Source organism: Podarcis liolepis, assembly GCF_965112155.1.
Source record: "Podarcis liolepis genome assembly, chromosome: 5".
In the NCBI taxonomy this organism is placed as follows: Eukaryota; Metazoa; Chordata; class Lepidosauria; order Squamata; family Lacertidae; genus Podarcis; species Podarcis liolepis.
Genome location: NC_139556.1, coordinates 67,653,127 through 67,675,710, shown reverse-complemented (window position 1 = coordinate 67,675,710; position 22,584 = coordinate 67,653,127). Strand labels below are relative to the sequence as shown.

General features: G+C 41.6%; 2 protein-coding genes and 1 long non-coding RNA gene across 6 annotated transcripts in view; 1 reads left to right on the top strand and 2 right to left on the bottom strand.

The window, feature by feature from the left end:
• Positions 1-22,584, bottom strand: part of HDLBP (high density lipoprotein binding protein) — a 257,678-nt gene that overhangs the window by 208,024 nt on the left and 27,070 nt on the right. The window lies entirely within an intron of this gene.
• On the bottom strand, positions 1,811-22,286 carry THAP4 (THAP domain containing 4). 4 transcript variants are annotated; one of them, XM_083506463.1, is made up of 6 exons: positions 22,129-22,286; positions 17,035-18,188; positions 10,285-10,444; positions 7,838-7,947; positions 7,543-7,646; positions 1,811-2,129 (listed from the first exon to the last, which is right to left on the bottom strand). In XM_083506463.1, the coding sequence occupies exons 1-6, from the start codon at positions 22,209-22,211 to the stop codon at positions 2,010-2,012; spliced, it is 1,731 nt and encodes a 576-aa protein (XP_083362589.1). In that variant the 5' UTR covers positions 22,212-22,286; the 3' UTR covers positions 1,811-2,009. The 4 variants fall into 4 exon arrangements, with proteins under 4 accessions (XP_083362589.1, XP_083362591.1, XP_083362590.1 ...); XM_083506465.1 differs by having other exon boundaries at positions 17,035-17,216; positions 22,129-22,266; XM_083506464.1 differs by lacking the exon at positions 22,129-22,286 and adding an exon at positions 19,256-19,508.
• Positions 19,634-21,029, top strand: LOC310708400. Its single transcript, XR_014526999.1, has 2 exons — positions 19,634-20,806; positions 20,899-21,029. It is a non-coding gene; the product is annotated as an uncharacterized lncRNA (long non-coding RNA).

Sequence of the window (22,584 nt, the reverse complement as noted above, 5' to 3'; positions counted from 1 at the left end):
TTCAGTGTAGGACTTTGCTTACAGATAAGGCTTCTCACTACATGGGCTTTTGAGAGTTATAGGAAGGCTATCATAAGGGGACAAGGGGCATGTGATTGACTTAACTCTATCTGCTAATCTATCATGTTTATGTAAAGCCTAGTGCAGATTAGATAGCAGAACACTTTAAATGGTAGATGATAAGAAATAAACTAATATAGAGTGGGCAAAGTAAATGCCCTGACAAAACCCTGTAATCTATTAGAATTCAGGGCCTGAAAAATCCCATTTAAAAAATCACATTAAGGATCAAATGCTTAATTTAAAACTGTTGGTGTGTAGTTAATAAATGGAGCTGGAATAATGATCAGCAGATATTTGGGGAGCCTTGTGCTTAGCTTATGAAATCAATAACTTAAAATAATACAACACTGGGAACAAACTAGTTTTAAATATTTATACAACTGTTCCTTCATCAATTCCATGTCAGTTTCCCCCTCTTCATCTAACTCTTCCTTCTTTTTTACATATATGACATGGTATGGGGAGTGGGAGGGTTGAAAGAGGAAGGGAGTGACCCTGAGATGAGATTGTGAAATACTCAGTAGTGTGTAAGACCACAAACATCTCTCTCCCACAGCAGTTATCAGATAAATCAGTGAGCTTGTGGTGAATGACATCCTTTTTCTAAAATAAAGCTTTTGCTAGGAGGAAGAAAATGGAAATAAAACCCAGTTTCAGAGGGCAATAGAGGATAAAGTCCAGGAAGCTGGATGTTATTAGACTTGTATAATTTTATACTACTCTGTTGTGACATTGCTTATTATGTTATGTGGGCTGGTGTTTTTTTATTGTGGATTTTATTGTTGTAAACCTCCCATGGGCACTTTTTAATGGAAAGGCAGAAAAAAGGCAGCAGAAACTTGGCCATTTGTTTTAACGTTTCCAATGCTATTTATTAAACATACCTATGCTTAATAGACAAGGCTTTTAATGTGCAGTCACAAAGCCTCCATCAAGATCCACACATTGCCATAAAATTGTAATTTTCCCAGTTTCTCCCACTGTCCTACCACTGGGCAAACTGAACCAACTGCCACAGACAGGGTGGCAGTGGATTAGTGCCCTCTTGGTCTCGTTTCCCTTGCAAATCCACTCACACAGCTCCAATGGTGCTCTCTAGAGTGGCTGCATCTCCATGGCTCTCTTGAAAGACAAAGCTCCTTCCTCGGGGTGAACCAGACTACATGGTGGACAGAATAGTTTACTGAACATATCAGAGTATTTCCTGAGAATATGAAAAATCAACACAGCTCACACTAAAAGCAATGACTGAGTAGTGCAAGGAGCTTCCAGCCTGGAACAACCACAAAGCTGTAATGGAAGACAGTGCAATTGTTTTTATCTCTATCCCATACCTTTCGGTTAAGCTCAAGTTATTACATGAAGCCATGAAGGAAGGAGTTCTTGTTTTACCCTATTCAACAGAACATGGGTTATATAAGAAACCTGAAAAAGATCTGGGCTCTCATCATGACTTGAGAAATTAGTTTAAAAAACAAAAACGAAGCATAGTCTCTCTCAGGATTGCTTAACTTCTTATAGGTATTTATCGGTTCTAGCCATAGCCTGCATTTAATGAGAGGAATCCATGACCTCTTCCTTTGTATAAACCACCTTGTTTGCAAACCATAAAGATTGCAAAAAGAAACTGAAGACAGAAGTCTCCCATCACCTCCATGCTTCATAAGGAAAAACTATCAATGCTTCTTTAACAAATGACAACATGGAGTCATTTCTAATTCAACATAATACCATTCCAAGCTACACCTTTAAAAATAAAGGCTTTTTTATTGGCTTTTGGTTTTTTAAGTCTACCATTACAGAAACCTTAGAATAACTTCTTTCAGCAACTATAGTTTCTGCTGTCAGGTAGGAACTGGATCACAAAGATACAGAGTCACTGCTTCCAAGCTGCTTCCGTTTTCTTGGCCTCGATTCCTCTATCGTGAAACAACCTCCTCTTTGTTTTAAGGAGTCACTTTCTTGTAGGTAATGTGAAGGTGCTGAGTCATTGGCTGCGTAGTGGTTGCCATGGAGACAGTCTGTTCTAGTTTCCCATCAGAATTGAGCCTGAATTTTCTAGTAATCTAAGGAGGGAAATAGAAAACACATGGCTTATTATTTGATCCTGTTTATAATTCAAGAAGAAAAACAGCAGCAAAGTAAACCACTGTCCAATGACTTGAACCAAATCTGTGTCCTCAGGACTAGGAAGCAAAATAGCTCATCCCTGCAAAATTCTACAGAGAAAATATGAAGACCTGCTTATATTCCCACCACCCAAGTATTATTCAAGAGGAACAGATAATATATCCTATAAATCAGGAGAAAGGTGAACTATTTTGTTCAAGATTTTTGCTTATATTTTGTACCAGGATCCTGCTCTGAGATACTCAACCTTTCAACAACTATGGAGAGTAACACACAAGACAAAATGGTGAAAGAAAACAAAACCCGCTGCTAATCATTTGTGATTGCTTTACTCAGCATTGTGCCTCATTTGAAAGCATCTTCTGCGGCCAATTGGTGCCAAAGAAAGATAGAACTTTTTTATGTATGCCACAACAGCAGCAAGAATACTCATTGCAAAGTATTGGAAGACACAAGATCTACCCACCCTGGAAGAATGGCAGATGAAGGTGATGGACTATATGGAATTGGCGGAAATGACTGGCAGAATCCGAGACCAGGGAGAAGAGTCGGTGGAAGAAGATTGGAAGAAATTTAAAGACTATCTACAGAAATATTGTAAAATTAATGAATGCTAGAATGATGCTGGATAGAAACTAAGTGGTCTTTAGCTGTAATGCCATAAGAGAATATGAGAAAATGGTTATTAATAGGTAAAAACTTAATGTTATAATATTTTAAAATTGAAGATTAAGATGATCGAAGAGGGGAGGGATCTGCTGAATTAACAATTTGAATTGGAATACAGAAAAGGGAGGCGTGAGGAGGTCCGGGAAATAAGCAAATGAAAATATGTGATGGAAAGACTGGATTGTTTTTAACTATTTTTACTTTGTATCTTTCTTTTTGTTTTGTTTTTCTTTTCTTTTTCTTTTGTAATTTTTTGAAAATCTCAATAAATATTTTATAAAAAGAAAAAAAATGAAAGCATCTTCTGCTTTCTAATTTGCCAAGCTAGGTTTAAACCAAGTATGAGAATATGAAGGCAAGGAATTACAATACTGAAATTGAAGAAAACCGTGATGGAGAATTGGATTAAACATAAAGGGGAGGGGGAGAGAATAGTTTAGAATTTGATAGCTATGGAATACTGGAGGTCTTGCACCAAACAGCCCATAAGTGTAAAGCAAGGCACTGTAGTCAGAGCACATTTTGGCAGAGGCCAAAAACGCCCCTCCACTTATTTCAGTAAAAGATTTCTGCACACAATCCAAGGTTTTCTGTATGCTAAGTTGGTACCCTTTACCCTTTTTTGCCATAGTTAACATGATTTTTAAAGAAGAGTGGAGATATCCGGGACTGCGGGATCCCTGCCAAAGAAACCCTGCCAAAAGTTATTTTGTTAAGTACAACTGCAGCAAAAACACCCACACCCCATCAATATGCAGCTATCGAAACAGAAAAACTTCAGCTCCATGAAAGCTCTCTAATACACTTCGAACCATATATTGTGAGGAAATGCAAACACAAACCGCACCAGTAAAATCAATTTCCTGTCTTTATTTGAAGAGGTCTGCAGAATAAAATACTTTCCCCCTTTTAAAACAAACCACTGAATATTGGTAATTTTTACATAATCACCCAGGAAATGTATCCCAAACATTACAGGCAAGATAATCTGAGACAAGGAAAAGAAGACATGGGTGAACTGGGATGTGTCTCCTGCTGCTCTCGCCAGCAATAGAAAGATTAGCTTGACCCCAGCAACTGGCTGGGAGACCTATAGCTTCTGGGAGTTTGCTTCCCCCCTCCCTCCAAAAGGAACTCAACGGCAACTGTAAGTTGCCCTACGGCTGCAGAAATCCTTAAGGGAATGGATGGAACAGGATAAAACCTGAATAAACAAACCTCTGGTGTTATTGTTCCAGTGTTGGAACTGAATTAATATGAAGAGTGTGTGGTCTTGCTTTTTCATGTTCTTGATTTATCAGGGCCTTAATATTTAGTACATTAAACCTTTAATACATACTGATAATTACCATGCTTTTCAGATAACATGCTTTGCAGGTGAGCCTTGTGTGTGTGTGTGTTTTGAATTATAGGTGGGCTTGAGCACACTCAAACTGGAGATTATGAAGTTGACTTGCTTTCACTAGCCACAGCAAACGTCAAACATAGTTTAATGTTCAAACAAGGTTACTTGTGGTTAATCTAAAATGGAAGTGGAAGTTTCTCCTCTCCTTATGTTAGTGCTAGAGGAGAGGGGGAGGAAATAGCATAGAAGCCAAGGGAGGAGAGGCCGGGCTTGTTCTTGTAATGCATCCAGTTACATTCAAATTGCAGCCTGTGCCTTTCCCAACTCTAAATTCTACAATGCTTTGACTGGAAATTCAGGAGCTATTTTTATCAAATGTTTTTAACAGTGGCAAACCTTGACATCTCTACAATGAACTAAGTGGTATGATGCATTTTTGAAGCACCCACCCTCAGACAAGTCACTAGAATATAAACAGAAGTATACTGGAATACTGTTAGCATTGCTTTGCCACAGATGCAGGGTACTTACATAACAATGTAGCTTAAATGTACCAATAAATTAAATTAGTTCCACAGTCCAAAATTATTCAAACTATTTTAACATTATGTATTGGACAGCTATAAGCAACAGGGATATAAGAGGGTGAGTGTTTGTAAACAAGCAGTTTACAAAAGGTCATAAATAGATATTCTGAGTATCTTTGTGGGATGTGGTTTTGTTGTTAGGCAATAGTCAAGAAAAATGAAAAATGTAAGGGTCCGGTGTGCATAGGCTCGTTTCAGAACATCTGTGAAATGTAGGATCATTATATTTTTAACTGGCCACCAAAATTTTACATTAACTAAATGGTTAAAAACTCTTTTATAGGGATGCTAAGAGTTGTAGTCCAATAACATCTAGAAGGCACTAGGTACCTCCACCCTGGGGCTTCACAATTACTTTTTTATTTTTTTAAAATCCTCTTTCTTTATAATTCATAACATTGCATAATTCTGCATATCTGGGAGCTTGCTGTTATCTAGAAATGAATCCCTGACTTTTGAGTGGCCCCATTTAGCTTCTAAACTGATTGACACTCAGTCACCTGAGTTCATCTTCAGTAGAAACAATTAGGATCTGCAACAGAATGTTCCATTGTATTATCATTTCCTAATAGGACTCCTCTTGTTCAGGGTTCAAACCAGTCAGTTTGCTCCAGGGAGCCTTCCATCTACACACATCGCTTCTCCGCTTTTCTCTTTCAACTGATACTCAGCCTTCCATGGGCACTGAACATGTTTGTTTTAATATATACTTGTGTACTTCTGTAAATCTTGGCATTCCACTGAATGTGTCATTGCCTCCCTCTTGTTTCTCAGTGGTCCCATTTCTGTTGGCACTCACTACCCAAGTTCCCTGTTAGAGGGAATGTTGACAGTAGCCCTCTCTCAGTAGCTGCCCTTCTACAAAATTGACAAGACCTTTCATTTCTCTGTCATTTATCTGACCTCGATATTTTTTTGCAGGTCCTCTACTGCTGTTCTCGTTTTACCTCTTCTACCAAGTGCTTAATGCATTTTTAAAAAATTGGCACAGATCTCACAGTAGCATGAAATATGAGGATGAACAGAGCTACTTTAAATTTTATAAAAGCAGACTGTCTACTTGACTTTGTCTTTTTTCTCCCCCAAGGGAATGTGTTTGCTCTGCTAAGCTCTTCAACTGCAAGAGTCAAGGCTGCCTGATGAGGAATAATACTCTAAGACCTTGTACAGTGCTACCAAATAATAAAAATTATTATTAAAAGAGCAATATGCCTTACATGAAATTATGTGAACAACATGAAGAGGAAAATATGTATACAAAGAAAAAAGAAAAGGGAGGGAGGGACAGTCCTACGAAGAGAAGAGACCTGTTGGCTAGAAGTATGAGAAATTCTTGGGACAGATGAAATCCTTGAGATCAGGTAAGAAAGTGAGTGAGGGGTCTAGCAACATTTTTTTGTTTTGTTTTTTACAATGCCTATGAACAGTCACAGCCTGCGGAGCCAGCAAGCACTCCATCAGCACAGTGTTTTCTTGTGTTGCCTTCTAACAGAGCAGAGAAAGTGGTGGCAAGCACCAAGATAAATGTGCCTCCTTTCATCCAAGTCATAATTAAGGCTCAGCAGGGTAAACAGCCCAGGGACAGGACATTTCTGTCTCTCTACAAACCAGGGGCCTTCCCAGGGCAGACATCCATATTAAAATAGCCAGAGGACACCTGAGGACAATTTTTGTCTCTTCTGTATAGTATCAGGCCAGCCAGAGAGAAACCTACTATTCAATTCAAGAGGAAGGAAAAGTCAGGACTGTTGAAGGACCGAGAATGTCTGGTACAAAATACTGAAAATTTGTTCCTGCTTCTGAAACCCCAACGAACCAGTCTTGTGGGGGTAAATGAGGGTCCCCAAAATTAGGTAACCACAGCCTTGACATGTGCCACAGAGGTTGTGGGCAGGAGAGAGAATATTCACTAAATTATCCTATCAAGTCAGGGGTACACATTCTGGTCAGAGTTTTGCAACTCAGAGTATGAGCAGTTTCTGCTACTGTAACTATCAACCAAGCAGTGCTGCTGCCAATCTGTGGGGAGACGGATTGATAGAAAGGTCTGCTGGGTACAAAAATTGACAGATATTGGAAATCAGTTACAAAAAATAGGTAGGGCTGAAGAGAATGTCAAAGTTAAAGGCTTCCTGGGGCATGAATGAGTCAGACACTTATCCAGTGAGGCCCTGCACCACTCTTTCTGATTAGCTATATAATTGCAGGCACATCTTCCTCTCCACCCTTTTCCTGTGTGAGATCATAATCCTTGGCCATATCTGGGACCTCTTGTGGTCTAAGTGGTTCTACTGTACTAGTGAGTTCAAAGGGCCCCATCATGAGTCTGCCTTCTGCCATTTCCTGAGATGTGGAGCTATAGGAAATTTGGGTTCAAGTCTAGATGCTCTTCCTACCTTCAGCATCTAAAATAGTTGCCGCTGCCAGAATACACAAAAGCTTTCTTGTAGTCACTTCAGCATCTCCCTTCTGCAGGAACTGAACCCTATCTGTTTTATCCCCCAAATTTCGGTAGTTGTTTGCAGTCTGCTTGCCTGCTAAGGGTTCAAATCCTTAACCACTGAAGTTCATAGCTACAGATGTTAGTTGCTCTCTCCTACTCCTTAGTGGTCTTTTTCGAGCTGCCCATTTCACCTTGTGTGCATGCCCTAGGTTGGGAGATATCATATAACTCTTCAGGCAGGCAACAGAATGCCGAGTACGGATTTGTCATACCAGTTCAGCTGGACCACACCTAAATATACTCACTTGCTCTACATGGGGTTTCTTGGCAAATGAGATCCTTGCTACGGAGTGGGAAGCTATAGAAAGCTCCTGCCCATTAACCTCTCCTTCCTCCACCTCTACCAAACCTGGATCAAGAAGAGAAATTATTAATACTGACACAGTTCATAGAGCTGGAATACAAGACAACACTTGGCTTATAAGCAGGCAAGAGAGATTTGTTGAAAGTACGGCATCAAGCCACTTTCTGACTACTTTAAGGGAAGCTAGTTTTAAAGCAGAAAGAGGGGGAAACCTGCTAATGTAATTAGGCTAGTACCTGTATTCTGAGCACTGATGAAGGCCACCTTGTTAGTGTCAGGTTTGATGCGGATAAATCCACATTCTCGGTGCATCGGTTTCCTGGTGTCTGGATGGAAGGCGTTGAATCTATTAGGATAGGAGGATACTAATATTACCATGCCTCTATAAACACATCCTCCACAGCTTTTTCAGCATCATCTGTATGAAATGAAAATAGCGCTCCCATACCTGTCCTCAACAAACAGTAAACCCGAAGTCCCATTTAAGAAGCACAGGATCATATTCAATGCAAGTCCTATTCAGAACAGACCCACTGATGTTAAGGGCATTTCTAACTTAGGTTCACTCACATATGGCTGAAGATAGTTTCTTGGATATCTTTTCTCCTCTCTTGGAAATTTGTACATTCTTTTAACTATGCACTGCATTTTTGCCTGTCCCATTAGATACTTGTCAGAGTATATTTTTCATTTTTCTTGGCAACTCCAGCAACTCCTAATAAGGAATATTGAGGTGTACCTGTCATCGCAGGAGTAGTATGACAGTGTTGTTCTTCCTCGACATAATACGCTGCAGTAATACAAGTTTCCTTACACATAGCACTCCTGAACAGTTCTTTTAAAAACTACAGAACTGTGCTAGTAAAAAAAGTGCTGATTTTATACATCAGGTCCAAATGTCATGTCGGCAGCAAAGAATGCTTTCTTCCATAACCGATGATGTTTCTGGATCATTTCCTACACTGCATTTCTGCAGAGGTCATGCAGAGGAAGAATGGATGCTCACTTTTGCCCTAAATAGTCCCCAAGGAGGTAGGCAATTTTGCCATTTACAGAATCAGCTGGCAAGTAATATTTTAAAACACAACTCTTCCTTTAAAGCAACATTATAGGGGTTCAAATATTCCCAAATAGTGAAAATCCGTATTTCAGCTGGGCAATTTAGCAGAAAGAGTTATGCAACTAGAATAGGCATGTGGCAGAGTGCATTAAATTCCAAAGCACACTGAACCAACCACTTTTTAAAGGATATAAAAACTAGCAGCTTTAAGCAGTGCTTCCCCACCCCAAAAAAATAGGTGCCAGTATTCACCACAAAGTTGTTACAGTAAGTGCCACAGTTTTTAACAACAACAAAAAGAGGTGCTTGGTACTGCATACCCTTGAGTACCTCCTGGCGGGAAGCCATGGCTTTGAGAAAATAATATCATGCATAATTGCAATCATTGAGGAGGTGTTTGTTTATCTTTACAACAGCATAAGGTGAATATCCTTTCAACCCTCAAATTTCACTTTCCATTTTAAGAACACAAAAGACTGCTCAAAATTCTAAGAAAAGCTGTTTTTCTCAAAACCAAAACATGTTACATTTCCAACTTTCCATTTGTGCTTATATAGAAATGCATCTTTTTTGAGTCAAGAGAGCTGGAAAAATTTCAAAAATATATTGAAAAAATCTTTGTAATGCCTGGAGGATAATAAATCATACATTTGATCACGCCCACTCTTGCTTGGCTCTGGGAAAAACATTCCATTCCCAGGCTACCAGGAAGGACCCCATTAAGCACTTAAGCCAACTAAAAGAAAGTGTCCAGAACTACTATATCACAACATCCCATATGACCACTGTTCTCCCGCAACACATTCCTATGCCATTGAAGCCCCTTCAATCTATTGTTCCCAAATCCATCATACAGCCACTGCTGCTTTCCCCCACCTAATGTGACAGACTTGTATTCAACAAATCACCTGGCAGCCATGCATAAAAGGAATTCCATGCAGGTGAATAACTAGGCTGGTGGAGGAGGGTCATCTCCAATCTACTTGGTAGAAGGCCAAAGTTTGAGAAAAACCTCCTCTTAGCAGGGCAGTATAAATGTTGCTGACTAGTAAATTTTGGGGTCTTATTTACAAAGTCTATGATCCCTAAACACCCAATTCCTTGGTGAACCCACAAACAGTTGCATAGCTACCTTGACCCTGCAGCTACCACTGCCTCTTCCACCATATGCCCTGCTGTTACCTTTCCCAGGCACACACAGGATGGGAGCACTGGGAGGGAACGGGAAGCAGGGGAAAAACAAGATCATAAGGGGCTTTTAAAGATTTTGCTGCCTATTTACTTTCTTAAAGTGCCTGGGAACTCAATTTTGCACTAGAATTACTAGTAGGGATGTGGAGGTGTTACTTCTGTCCTTTCATTTATGTTTAAGAAAACTGACTGCATCGCTAAGGATGACAACTAAATGTAAAAATCTATGTGTGATAGGTTAATAGCTGCTTAGCAGCTTCTGAAAAACAGGATGTCTATTTCTAGGAAGAATTTGATTTATATTCTATGCACTGATTTTATTTAAATTGATTCTTAGCTTGTACCTCACTAACAGTCTCATTTGATAAACAACACAGATTATTTCAAGGTGTCCCTGTTGCAGAAAAAACCCTCAAAAACAAGGAAACTTACGAAAAATTCAGCATGGGTTGCCCCACATGAGAGATGCACACTTCTTCGAGGTATTGAAAGGGCTTCATTGAAGGGAAGGTACCATCTCCTGGGGGGTCTGACAGCCAGGTGCCCAGCATCCAGGAGAGAGGCTCAACCACAGGGTTCAACTGCGGGGTTTCTGTGAGAAGAGATAGACTGAGGATAAGAAAACTGAGACTTCGGGCAATTAGCTCATACCACGTCAATGTTGGCCAACTACTTTGCATTGGTGAGACAGTTCCCAGTAGCCATGTTGCGTGTTCTACCACCCTCTTTCATTTTATCTGTTTTTATCCAGCTCTGGCAACATGAGAGTTGAGGTGGGTCGAAAGTTCAAAACAAACAAATTTCATCTTTTACAAACCTGGCTCGAATTTTGACTAGCTATGTGCATATAGGCTCCTTGCCCATTTCTTACCCCCCTCAGGGTCAAACTATATGTTACAGAGAAAACCTGCAATCAAAGCAGCAATGCTGGGGAAGGGCATAATTACCCCACCATCAAATAAAAACTGCTGGAATGTTCACAGTCCTGGAAACAAGAAGAAGAAATAATAATACAAGTATGTCATTTTCCTAAATGAGGCTAACATAAATTTTCAGGCATGGAAAAATTTCAGCTGGAAAACCAGAGTTGGGCAAAGCTGTACACACCCAAGTCCCCTTCATATTAATACTGAATATGCTGCCACACATTCAAATAGCTATATATGTGTACACAAAGAGCTACTAGCTATATACAAATAACTGCATCAATGGCAAGCATTATTTTAGACTGAGAAAGCAATGTCATAACAAAGCTATAACCTGTAAGTTGGGAAACACAAGTAGGAACCAGAACAAAGCATTGTAGTCTTCCCTGCTTCCTAACAGGAATGGTCCCATTCAAGGCTCAAGCCAGATGAATGAGTGATTGACGGTACACAAGACTGACATAACTATGCTTTGGATGAACACCTGACCTCAGTGTTCTCAAATGTCTGCTAACGTCCAGCAGTATCTGATTTTCTTGTTCTTTGATGAGAACTCAAATAATAATAAGATATTGGTATAGTAAAATGGATGTTTTCTATAATTAAATTACCATTAACTCTTCAATATAGTACCCCTGTCTACAAGCACCCAAAGCACACTTTCTTTAAAAATGAACACACAGAATTCTACAGACTGGCTTGTCCTTTTAAAAATTTGACTGCTCCATGCAAGATGGCAAGCACTCCATGCAAGTGCAGGGGCAGGCAGGGACGAAACACTTATTTTGCACCAGGGACAATATCTATATCTTTAGGTATAACTTTATTTTATATGGGGTGCTTTCCAATTGCTGAAAGCAGAGTAAATAAGAATTCTTTTTGTTGTGAAGAAATTATAACTTGTGAGTATATATTTTGGTGCTCTACTTATTATTTCAGTTTATGTACTAATGTTATGCTTGTGTTAGGCAAGTCTATTCTTTTTCAATTTTTTAAAAATACAATCAAATGGGCATAAAAGGATATTTCAAGGCTAACTTTACTCTACATAGAGCAGTGAGAAGTGTGATGGGTGATGAGCTATTCTGAAAAGCTCTCTTTATCTGGGCAGATTTCAATGAAAACTCTTTTCCTTCCATCTCCTTAAGCATAAAATGGTGGCAATATTTATGACAAAGCACAATTTCCATGCAATTACGGTAGTATAAGGTCATGCAAAAGTCTGACCTCTCTTCCTTGAAGAACATATGCAGTTTATAACAAAGAGACTTGTGGCAACTTGAAGACTAAGAATTTATTATGACTTAACTTTTGTAGACTAGAGACCATTAATTTATAAGAGGATGAAAACAGGGAAGCTTGCATAGCTGAAAATGTGGTTTTTGCTACCATCTAGTGGCTCAAGTAATAATATAGCAATTCAAAGCAGCCTTCCCTGAAAGGGATCCATATTATCTGCTCCTTTTTGTTGTTATTTTTGTCACTTTTGTTACCTGGAATGGTATCACTAAATGAGAACAAAGAATAATTGAGAGGTCACTGCTGGACCTTCCAGATTCACTACATTAAGAGCTCATCTAAATACACTTGCAAAGTTCCAAAGGCACTGAATCCTTTGCAGTTGTATCTTCACGACAAATTCCATTGCAACACATGCAATTTGAAAAGGAATATTGGACTGCAAAAAAATGACAACCTTTCTGTTAGATTTGTACTAAGAGGTTGTTGGTCAGAGATACCAGAGAATGCTGACTCAAAGTTGAAATTCAACTCAGTTATTCAACTTATCATCCAGCCCGGACCGGTAAAGATATCTATGTTTATTTTTACTCTAATGAAGAAAGAATGTGAACTGAAAATTCGTGCAAAATGTTAGATGACTAGCTGGTCAAAAATCTTATCTGATTCATAATCAGCTATTTTTTCTTTTTTTAAACACATAGAGAAGCCCAGGGTGTTTTACAGTACATCTCCTTCCTCATTCTCAACCTTTCATACAGCACATGTTAAATGTCATATTGTGCAACTCCAAAGCACACATATTGCCTTGGAAAATCTCCTTAAATACAACCGATAAGTTGATTCTAATGAGATATATTTGATTCTACCGCTGTATGGTCTGTTTTGATTCCTATTCTTAATTACTATTTTAAAACTATTTAAAGTAAACTCTGTATAGGTTTTTTATTAAGCCATATATAAAACTTGCTAAATAATGCAGATATTATTTTATTGTACTTTCATTGTACACCCCTGAGGGTGGCCAAGAGTGTTTGTTAACCAAGTTCCCCTCCCACCATAAACAGAAGTTAACTGAATAGGAAGGTTGTGGGCTCTTCCCTGTTTTACTTGTAAACTGATGAAGAGATAATAGAATCACAGAATTGTATAGCTGGAAGGGACCACAATGGTCATCTAGTCCAACCCTCTGCAACGCAGGAATCTTTTGCACAACGTGCGGTTCGAACCCACAACCCTGAGATTAAGAGTGTCAGACTCTACCAACTGAGCTATTTGGATCAAGGGAGCGAATGCATAATTTTGAGGTCTCATTCTGAATACAATCCCATGGACCACACAGCAGCTCCAAGTAAAGTTGCAGAGTGCAGGTGCACTGTGCTCTGTTGAGACAACAAATCTCTGCACACAAAGGCTGAGAACAATGGCCTGCAGGATAACTTAAATAGGCACGAAACTTAAGAAGAGCTCAAATGGAACCCAAATCTCCATTTTCAGAATGTCTGAAGTGTTTCGATAAAAGTGTTAAGCATTTTAGACTGTACCTGTGTCTGTTTCAATGCTGGCCATATCGTGCAAGATTATTTTTAGCTTGTTCACTCTAGATCGCTTATCATTCCCTATTCTCCAGGAACACTGTGATGCAATCTAGTAAGACAAGACAGGAAACAACCTTGGGCCTCTACACAGAGGTTACCCCAGTGCATTCTGGGACTTGTAGTTTAATTTAAGCAAGCTATGGAGAGAAGAAACCTACAAGGATGGCATATACTGTGACTCATAATTCCTTTCTGGCTACTACTGCCTTTTCATAGACAGAGGATAAGCTACATAAAGGAAGTTAAAGGCAAACATATATGTATTTACATTCGAGTTTAAGCAGTTAGTACAGATGGCGATCATTTCGTGCAGGGGTTCCGTTCCCAGCCCCCGCACACATTGGTGGAGTGTGCGTAAGTGTGTCCCTGCCCATTATGCTCCACCCCGTCCCCCTTCTTCTCTCTTCCAGGTCCAAAAGGATCTGCATGTCGGTAATTGTGCACTGATTGGAGATGCCTAAAATGGTTGCCACCTGTATAGTTGAGTAGCAAAATTCTACTTGGAGCCTTTGCTGCGATGCAAAGGGGAAAACATAAAGCAGGGGGAAGGCTTTACATATACTCATTTGCAAATAATATGCGGCTCAGCAATAATACTGCATACCCTCTAACATGTCCCAGAGGAAAACCGGGACACACGTCTTTCGGGGCCATGGAGTCACGTGACTTGTGCAAGAGCACAGCCCCCCAAAATGGGATGTCCCGCTTAAATCAAGACAGTTGAGGGGTATGATATTGCAGATTAGCAAAATTGCATCAGTAATTCATACAAATTGAGATTTTGTCAGGCAAAGTTACATATTGAGCCTACAACTTTGTCCTTCGTTTCTTTCATTCTTATGAGACAAAGTAATCTGTAAGTAACAGTGTCCACACAGAAACATATTCCTTGTTTCTCTACAGAGCACACACAAAACAGTTAACAACTGTTCAAAACATCAATCAGAAGTTGTTGTTGTTACTAAGGTTATTACCTGCCCTTCACCAGCAGGTCCCAGGGCAAGTTACAACAATTTAAAATTTAAAACAAATTACAGTCAGGGGAATAGCCTGATCACTGCTAGCAAGGTCCTGCCAGCTAGAGTTGATGGGAGTTGTAGTTCAACAGCTGGGGACACAAGTTTGAGCAACACTGGCCTAAATCAGCACAACAAACTAAAGCAGGGGAGGCTAACCTGTGGCCCTCCAGATGTTGCTGGACTACTTCTCCCATCACTGGCCATGCTGCCTGGGGTTGGTGGGATGGCCACAGCTGGACAGCTACAGGTTACACACCCCGGTCTCAAACCCTTAGGTAGTAAATAGGTTTTGTATATGAATTCTGAATGCCTTCATCACAATCCAGCCAGGAGAAGTATGCACATGCCACCTCTCCCTTTTTCCCTTATGGGCAAATGACTTCCACTGACCTCTTTGGCAGCAAGGAAAGGAGAACGTGTGGCAAAACCTTCCACAGTCCTCAGTGGCTAGAGTGTTTTATCCTACCTCAGCTTACAGGTCTTCTTCTCCAATGCGGAGATGTTCCAAGTAAATTTCAGGCAAAATTTGGCTAGTATACCTAGACAACCCTGATGTGAGGAGTAGGAAGGAAGTTTGGCCCCTTCCCCTCCGGGGCTTTGAGGATTTTGGTGCACACATACAAACACACTCCACTGGAACACCTGACTTGCTAGGTCTTGGCCACATCAGCACTACTGAATCTGCACCGTCATTCCACTGTCTGCTTCCTGAACACAAGAAATGGCCATTTGCCTAAGGTAGGATTGCTCAAGGACCATATTATCTCACAGGAAATCTTCCAAGGTCATATGCCAGTAGCAGGTAAGCCAAAGGCAACAGATGTAACTCTTACCTTTTGTTGCTAGGCAAAAACATTCACTTGGCTTTTAACTATATATGGGCTTTTTCTGCAGGCGGTCTTTTTAATGCTGGATTTAATGTATGTATGCCTCTGGTTTTTCCCTTAAACACTGTAAGCCACTTTGTACAGTAAGCTACATTCCTGCCATGCAAAAATCAGAGGTTTTGTACACACAGATACACATGGTTCTTCATTCAGAGAAGGATACATTCCAGCCAGGCAAAAGCATGCAGAGGATGCAGGGCTAGTGATGAGTGTGGCCTGGGGGGAGCTCCATGGGATGGCTAGAAATGCCCGGAGGGCTGCAATTGTCTTGCAAGCCTATGGCTTGAGCAGCATTTTTTTTTAAAAAAATAATGCATCTTATTTTGGGTATAACCAACCACAGAGCCTAGGACTTGCCGATCAGAAGGTCGGTGGTTCGAATCCCTGCGACAGGGGAGCTCCCGTTGCTTGGTCCCTGCTCCTGCCAACCTAGCAGTTCGAAAGCACGTCAAAGTGCAAGTAGATAAATAGGTACCGCTCCAGCGGGAAGGTAAACGGAGTTTCTGTGCACTGCTCTGGTTCGCCAGAAGCAGCTTAGTCATGCTGGCCACATGACCTGGAAGCTGTATGCCGGCTTCCTCGGCCAATAAAGCGAGATGAGCGTCGCAACCCCAGAGTCGGTAACAACTGGACCTAATGGTCAGGGGTCCCTTTACTTTTACTTTACCTTTTACAGTGTACCAACTGCATGTCAAATGGTAATTGAACTGTGTTTGGGTATAAGAAAGCTACACATTCAGAGGAAAAGCATGCTGAGAATTCATGATATTCATAAATGAGAGGTAAATGATGGATAAACCGGATTCCCAAGCAACTTTCAAACAAGTTTTAAAACTGGCATATTAATGACTCACCCATCGGCAGTAATGCAAACAATCGAAACCCCAAAAATGTAATTCTAAGGACAATATTCCTCCTCTCCTCAAATTTCAGAGCACTGGTGCATGGCGTATGGGTGGGGAATGTATGTGTGAATGTTTCGGCTAGGGTAGGATGCCTGCAGCTTTCCTAGTTGTATAAAGAGGAAATCTCAGCAGATGTGGCTTGCATAACAAGCCACACCTGCTGCTGAAATTCTCTTTTTTACATGACAATTTAATGTGCAGGTTGCTTGGCCTCTTTTGCACCTGACAATCCTAGTTTCAACAACAAAGCATAAGAGTTTGCAAGCAGTTTCATTTTCAAAAACTGGAGGCTATATCACCAATAATAATAAGGTATTTTTAAGGAAATGGGCAGAATTCATCTAACACGGACTTCCACTAGTGCAATGGGACGTCCTGCCCTCTCCTCTCACTGCGTGCCCCCTGAAATTGGCTCGAGGGGCAGTTGGGAGAACCCACAGACCAACACTGAAGGGGAAGAAGAGGGGCAATGATTCCATCTGGCAAGCTGCAATGCATGCAGTGCGTTCATTATAATGCAACATTGAATCCCACCCATTATATTTAACTAAATGGCTTCATATTCTTATATCAGTTTCGCCCTGGCTAAGAGCACAGAAGATACTGACCACAGTCCTGGGACAGCAGGTTGCTCAGGCATGGGAAATTGATCCTCTTCAGTTCATCTAGTTTTTCCTTCAGCTTTCTAACTTGGCTGTCGGAGCGACTGATCTTTTGTCTCAACTGCTTTAGTTCTCCATTCTTCTTCTCTACCTGCTCTCTCAAGCAGCACACTTGACTTTTGCTCTGCCTAGAGGAGAAGCAATACGAATGCAGGGAATCAATGAGCTTGCAGGCCCCTGAAGCAGACATGATGACCTCATTGATGGACATGGGGTTGGCATCCGTTTCTCCCTTCTGACCTACAACAGCTTCTGTTGCTGGCTTAGGGGTCAGATCTGCAGGAGAAGCAGACATGTTCTGGGAAGGTTTCTGAGGGATAGCAGTGAGAGAGGAAGTAGAGGAGGATTCTGTTAAACTAGTATCCTGCTCCAGAGTGTTGCTACTACAGCTGGGATCCGCACTTCTCCTTAACCTTTTCCTTTCTAGTTGCTCTTTTGGAAAAGAAGACCTCTCTCTAGTGTGCTTGGAGAAAAAGCTGTAAGAGTGAAGGGAGCCAATAAATTTGCATGCGCCAGACACAGGAGGGGTGAAGTCATCCTCCGATATACCACTTTTGTCCATTTTCAAATTCCCAGAATGGATAACTGCTTCAGAACAATCCTCCAGAGTCAGTTTTCCTGGCTTATTTTGAGATACTTTTGTGACTAGGTTATCTGCTAACATCCTCCTGAGGGAGCCTTCAAGTTGGTCCTGGAAATTTTCTCCCTGCTCTGACATTGACCTGATTTCAGCTTGAAGAGTCACTTGCTCTATTTCTTGAGTCCCGTGAACTATCAAGTTTTGGTCAGATGATAAGATTCCCTCAACTACCTCACCGCTTCCTTCCTTTGGTTGATCGCCATCTCCTTCTAGAGTCTGACTTGCTATTTTCCTCCTCCTTTTGACATAATCCCTGCTCTCCCCTCTTTTCTCTGAAATATGGAAGATGGTTGGCACAGCTGTGGGCTTGAGCAGCCGGTGCTGGTCTTCGTGCCGTTTTGAAAAACTGTCTTTAGTAAAGTGCTCGCTGCAAAGAAAGGAATACTTGGTGGGAATCCAGTTGTCCCGCTGAACTGCTTTTAACCACTGGATCAGTCTCTTTGAATCCTTTAAGGGAAACCTTCAAAACAGTGTAAAGGAAAAGCATTACTGTGTATGCTTTTTGCCTAGAGCTTTTCAAAGTAGCTTATACATTGAGTTACGTTTAAGAGCAACCTGAATTTTATAAAAAAGACAGTCTGTTAAGATTATATTGCAAGGCGCAGAAATATGCAGCAGTAATTACATTTTCTACAAATCAAAATTTGTCATGTATGTTAAGACTCTTTCAGCTTTGAACCTATTCATTCATTTTTTAAAATGCGGTAACTCTGGACTAACTGAAAACGGTTCTTGCAGCAAACAGAAATACATACAATTCAGTAACATTAATGACAGTTAAAATATTTTTATCATTTAGCCACTTGCAAACAATTCTTACAATCCAACCAGCAGATTTAAATGAGCTGCCAACTCCTATGCAGGGTCAGATATGGTTAAGCCTATTTCTTTCCAAGGGGCTCACCTAACTTTGCATTAGGTCAGGCAGAATGATAAGAGGCAGCTGGACAGATGGGTCTTCTACAGGGAAAGTACTATAGTAAGGGCACCACCACTGTTAATCTATTGCTGAACTTTATATGGTACCCTAGTTAGGTTATCCCTGCTATACCTTAAGTCTAGATTTGGGAGCTTAGCAGCTAACCATTTCACAATGTATTTGTACCAGTCAGAAATATATGTCTATCCCTGACCTAATATGGAGTTACAGTGGTGCCCCGCAAGACGAATGCCTCGCAAGACGGAAAACTCGCTAGACGAAAGAGTTTTCCGTTTTGGAGATGCTTCGCAAAACGAATCTCCTATGGGCTTGCTTCGCAAGATGAAAATGTCTTGCGAGTTCCTGCAGGTTTTTCCCCCCTTCCCCCCCTTTTTCTAAGCCACTAAGCCGCTTATCAGCTGATCCAATAAGCCGATAAGCCGCTAAAAGCCGCTAAAAGCGCTAATAGCGCTAATCCGTCAATGGGCTTGCTTCGCAAGACGAAAAAACCGCTAGACGAAGAGAATCACAGAACGGATTCTTTTCGTCTTGCGAGGCACCACTGTACGCAGTCTTCCAGCTTAGTCTGAGATCACTGACCCATCTACCTCAACAACTTTCTCCTCAGATGGCACATAAATATCCTTCTACCTTCCTTCCCTGTGCAGTGCGAGATACAGACAAATAAGAGGAGAGGGTGGTGAGACACTGCTGGGGTTACCACTGTTCACTCTGGGGAAGAGAAAATGTAAGCCACACCAAATAATGCATGCGCATTTATCTGTTTGCCTGTGACTTGGTTCAGGCAGAAGTGCATCTGAAGGTACGTCAAGTGTTGTTGACGGCACTATAGATCCTGATCAGCACTGTAAAGTTAAAAGAGCAAATAGTGTGAATGGAAAAACTCCGTCTGGCTCCACTATATCAGCGAGTTATCCATGATGAGAGAGGCAATCTAACCCATTAACCTGCTTTGTGAAACAGACTCTTCCAAACTGTAGGGAGAGAATATCAGGAAAGGTATAAAACAGTCTGAAATTACCACTTCAACACAAAGGCAGAAAAAATGGGTTTTCAAGTGTCAGGCCTTCTGATTCAATACACCTGACACTGAAAAGTTGGATGGAGACTATGCCAGTTTCTCATGTCTATCATGAGCAGACAAAATGCATTCTGGGAGCTAACAGGAAACCTGTGGTGCAACAGGCCAAAATGATCACCTATTGTGGGGGCGGCTTGCAGGATCTACTTTGTGTGTGTGTTTTTAATAGATCTCCAAGATCCTCCAACTGAAGCCAGGCAGGGGAGCAGGACATACTTTAACAATGAAGAAGTAATATGTTCAACTCAAAAATATGCTATATTTAACTCATTCAAGGAAAACTAGGATATAAGTGTAATAATAAATAACATCAGCATTGTTGCTGATCTACTGCAAATTATATCTACTGGGATATCCTTTTCCAAGTTCTGTTCACCCATAGTGCAAAATGCCATTGTTGGATGACAACTTTTCCTTTTTCATCTATGTCCACTTTAGTATTAGTTACTTCTGTTACAACAGAAGCTGCTGCCTCAGTGCAGACCAAGTAGGTATTATAAAGTATTTATTTTGCTCAATTTAGATGTCATACCAAATCATGGGTAAGGAGTGCAATCCACTGCAGGTTTACCAATGACTAAGTCTCACTATGTTAAGTGTATAGGATCTAACTATTATGGTTTAGCATGCTGGCTGAATTGATATGTCATGATTTGCAGTCAGTCAGCAAACCAAAATCAGAAGCAATGGTTTGAAGTGTATCTGCACTTGCAAACTACATTATGTCATGTCTGAAATAACAAATTATAGTCATGGTCTTTGCTTCATTTCTGGAGTGCAAAGCAAAGGGAAAATGAAAGCAAACAGCTTTAAACCATGATTTGCTTGTACATTGGAAGCTCAAAACATGATTTGGGCTCTAACCCACACATAGGCAAACTCGGCCCACCAGATGTTTTGAGGCTACAATTCCCATCATCCCTGACCACTGGTCCTGTTAGCTGGGATGATGGGAGTTGTAGTCCCAAAACATCTGGAGGGCCAAGTTTGCCTATGCCTGCTCTAACCTATGGTTAGAGCAAACCATGGTTTGATGTACTGTGATATCTGAAGAAGTGTGCATGCACACGAAAGCTCATACCAATAACAAACTTAGTTGGTCTCTAAGGTGCTACTGGAAGCATTTTTTTTTAAGATATCTGAAGTAAGCCTGTGCTTTGACAAAAGCAATAGCTGTTGGTCATCAGTCCCACTCTAAGAAACAATGTAATGCACTTTGCTACTCTCAGTGACAGAACAGTTTATGTAATCTAAATCTGCATACAGTCTAATACAAAAAGGGGGGGGGAATATGTGGGCAAAATATGGAGGAGTATGACTCCCATCATCCCTGACCATTGGTCATGTTGGATTCAATTGACTAGACTCAGGAGTCCAACATCATGTGGAGGACCACAGATTCCACAGCCCTTCTCTAGATCAGAGACAGCACCCCTTTGCTGAGAATCTACCTTTTGCCCTGATTGTGAATTCTTGGTTGCTGCTGGAAACAAAATGCTGGGCTGGATGAAATTTGCTTCTTTTTCTCAATTTATAAATATATATTGTTTTCTCAAGTTATTTATAGTAAACTCTGCATATCTTTGCAACTTAGCTATTTGTCATTTCTATATGCATGGGTGGGGCATATTTCTTAACGCTAGGGAATGCTCTTCTTGCACTACCAGAAAAGCAAAAAATCAGGCATTTCTAATTGTTGCCATCTGCCGAGATGTTTGCTGCACACCTGATGGGCAAGTTGCTTTCTCCAATGGGTGCATACACCTTATTCCCATAACTCTGACAGGACGAGACAGGCAAATTTACAAACAGGAAGGCTATGTACTCACACCTGTGCTCCACACCTTAAAAGTGGGGCTTACTTTTAGAGTTCAGGACGTACCCGCCCTGGAACCTGTTTTCAAAGGTTGCGCTTCTGCTATAAAACGTGGGAAAGTGAGAGACGGACGGGGCAATGTGTCATCATCATCATCATCGCCATAAGGAAGCATGTGCAGAGTGCCTTGCTCTGCTTTCCCGGGGGGTGGGGGCACAGCCCTGACACACCTCTCTCAAAATTAGGTTAGGCGGCCGGAGTTGTATTGGCGGAAAGAACATGGATAAGGGATTCTCTTTTGTCCCTCGATCTGCCTGGGAGCGGGTGGAGGCGAGGTAATAAGGGGGGGGGGGAGCGAATGCAAGCAGCCAGGTATGCGAGCGGGGCACCCCGTTTCGTGAGGCATCAGCCCGTCAGGGTGCTGCAGGAGGCGGAGAAGGAAAAGCAGGAGGCTCCTCGCCCGCCTGCCCGACGTATGTCACGGAGAAGGAGATGGGCAGGGCTGTGCTCGAGTCGCCCTCCCAGCACCAGGTGCGACCTGTTCCTGCCCTCCCCCTGGTTACCTGTGGAAGGAGACGGCCGCTCGACCCCGGGGAGCTTTGCCCTGCCGGTTGGAGCAATTCAGCGCCGCGCAGCAGATCACCATCTCGGGAGGCCGCGCGGGCGGCCCTGCCTCTCCCCCCACCTCCACCTCCTCCTCCTCCTCCCCCCGCTCCGCGTCCGTACAACAAGATGGCGCAGCCTGTCGAGTCCCCTCAGCCGCCTCGCCGCACCCTGAACGGCCACTTCCGTACGGAAGGAGCAGCCGTTTCACAGGGGCGGTCCTCAGGCGGCGTTTGGTCAGAGCGTACGTGTATCTACAGCACACTTGCCTTTTTAAAAAACAACAGCAACGGCTTTTTACCTCACTGTCGGTACACAGAAAGACAGTCGGACTGTTGTGGGGATTTAATATGGTTAGAATGGAAGTGTGACGTGAACTCCTAGACACTGCAATGTTGGAGGTGGGGGGGGTAAGG

Coding starts and splice junctions, on each gene's coding strand:
- THAP4 (XM_083506463.1), bottom strand. CDS start 22,211: ATGGTGATCTGCTGCGCGGCGCTGAATTGCTCCAACCGGCAGGGCAAA. Junction 18,189..22,128: donor GCGGCCGTCTCCTTCCACAG/GTAACCAGGGGG, acceptor ACTGTTTTGAAG/GTTTCCCTTAAAGGATTCAA. Junction 2,130..7,542: donor AGAAACCCCATGTAGAGCAA/GTGAGTATATTT, acceptor TTCCCTCCTTAG/ATTACTAGAAAATTCAGGCT.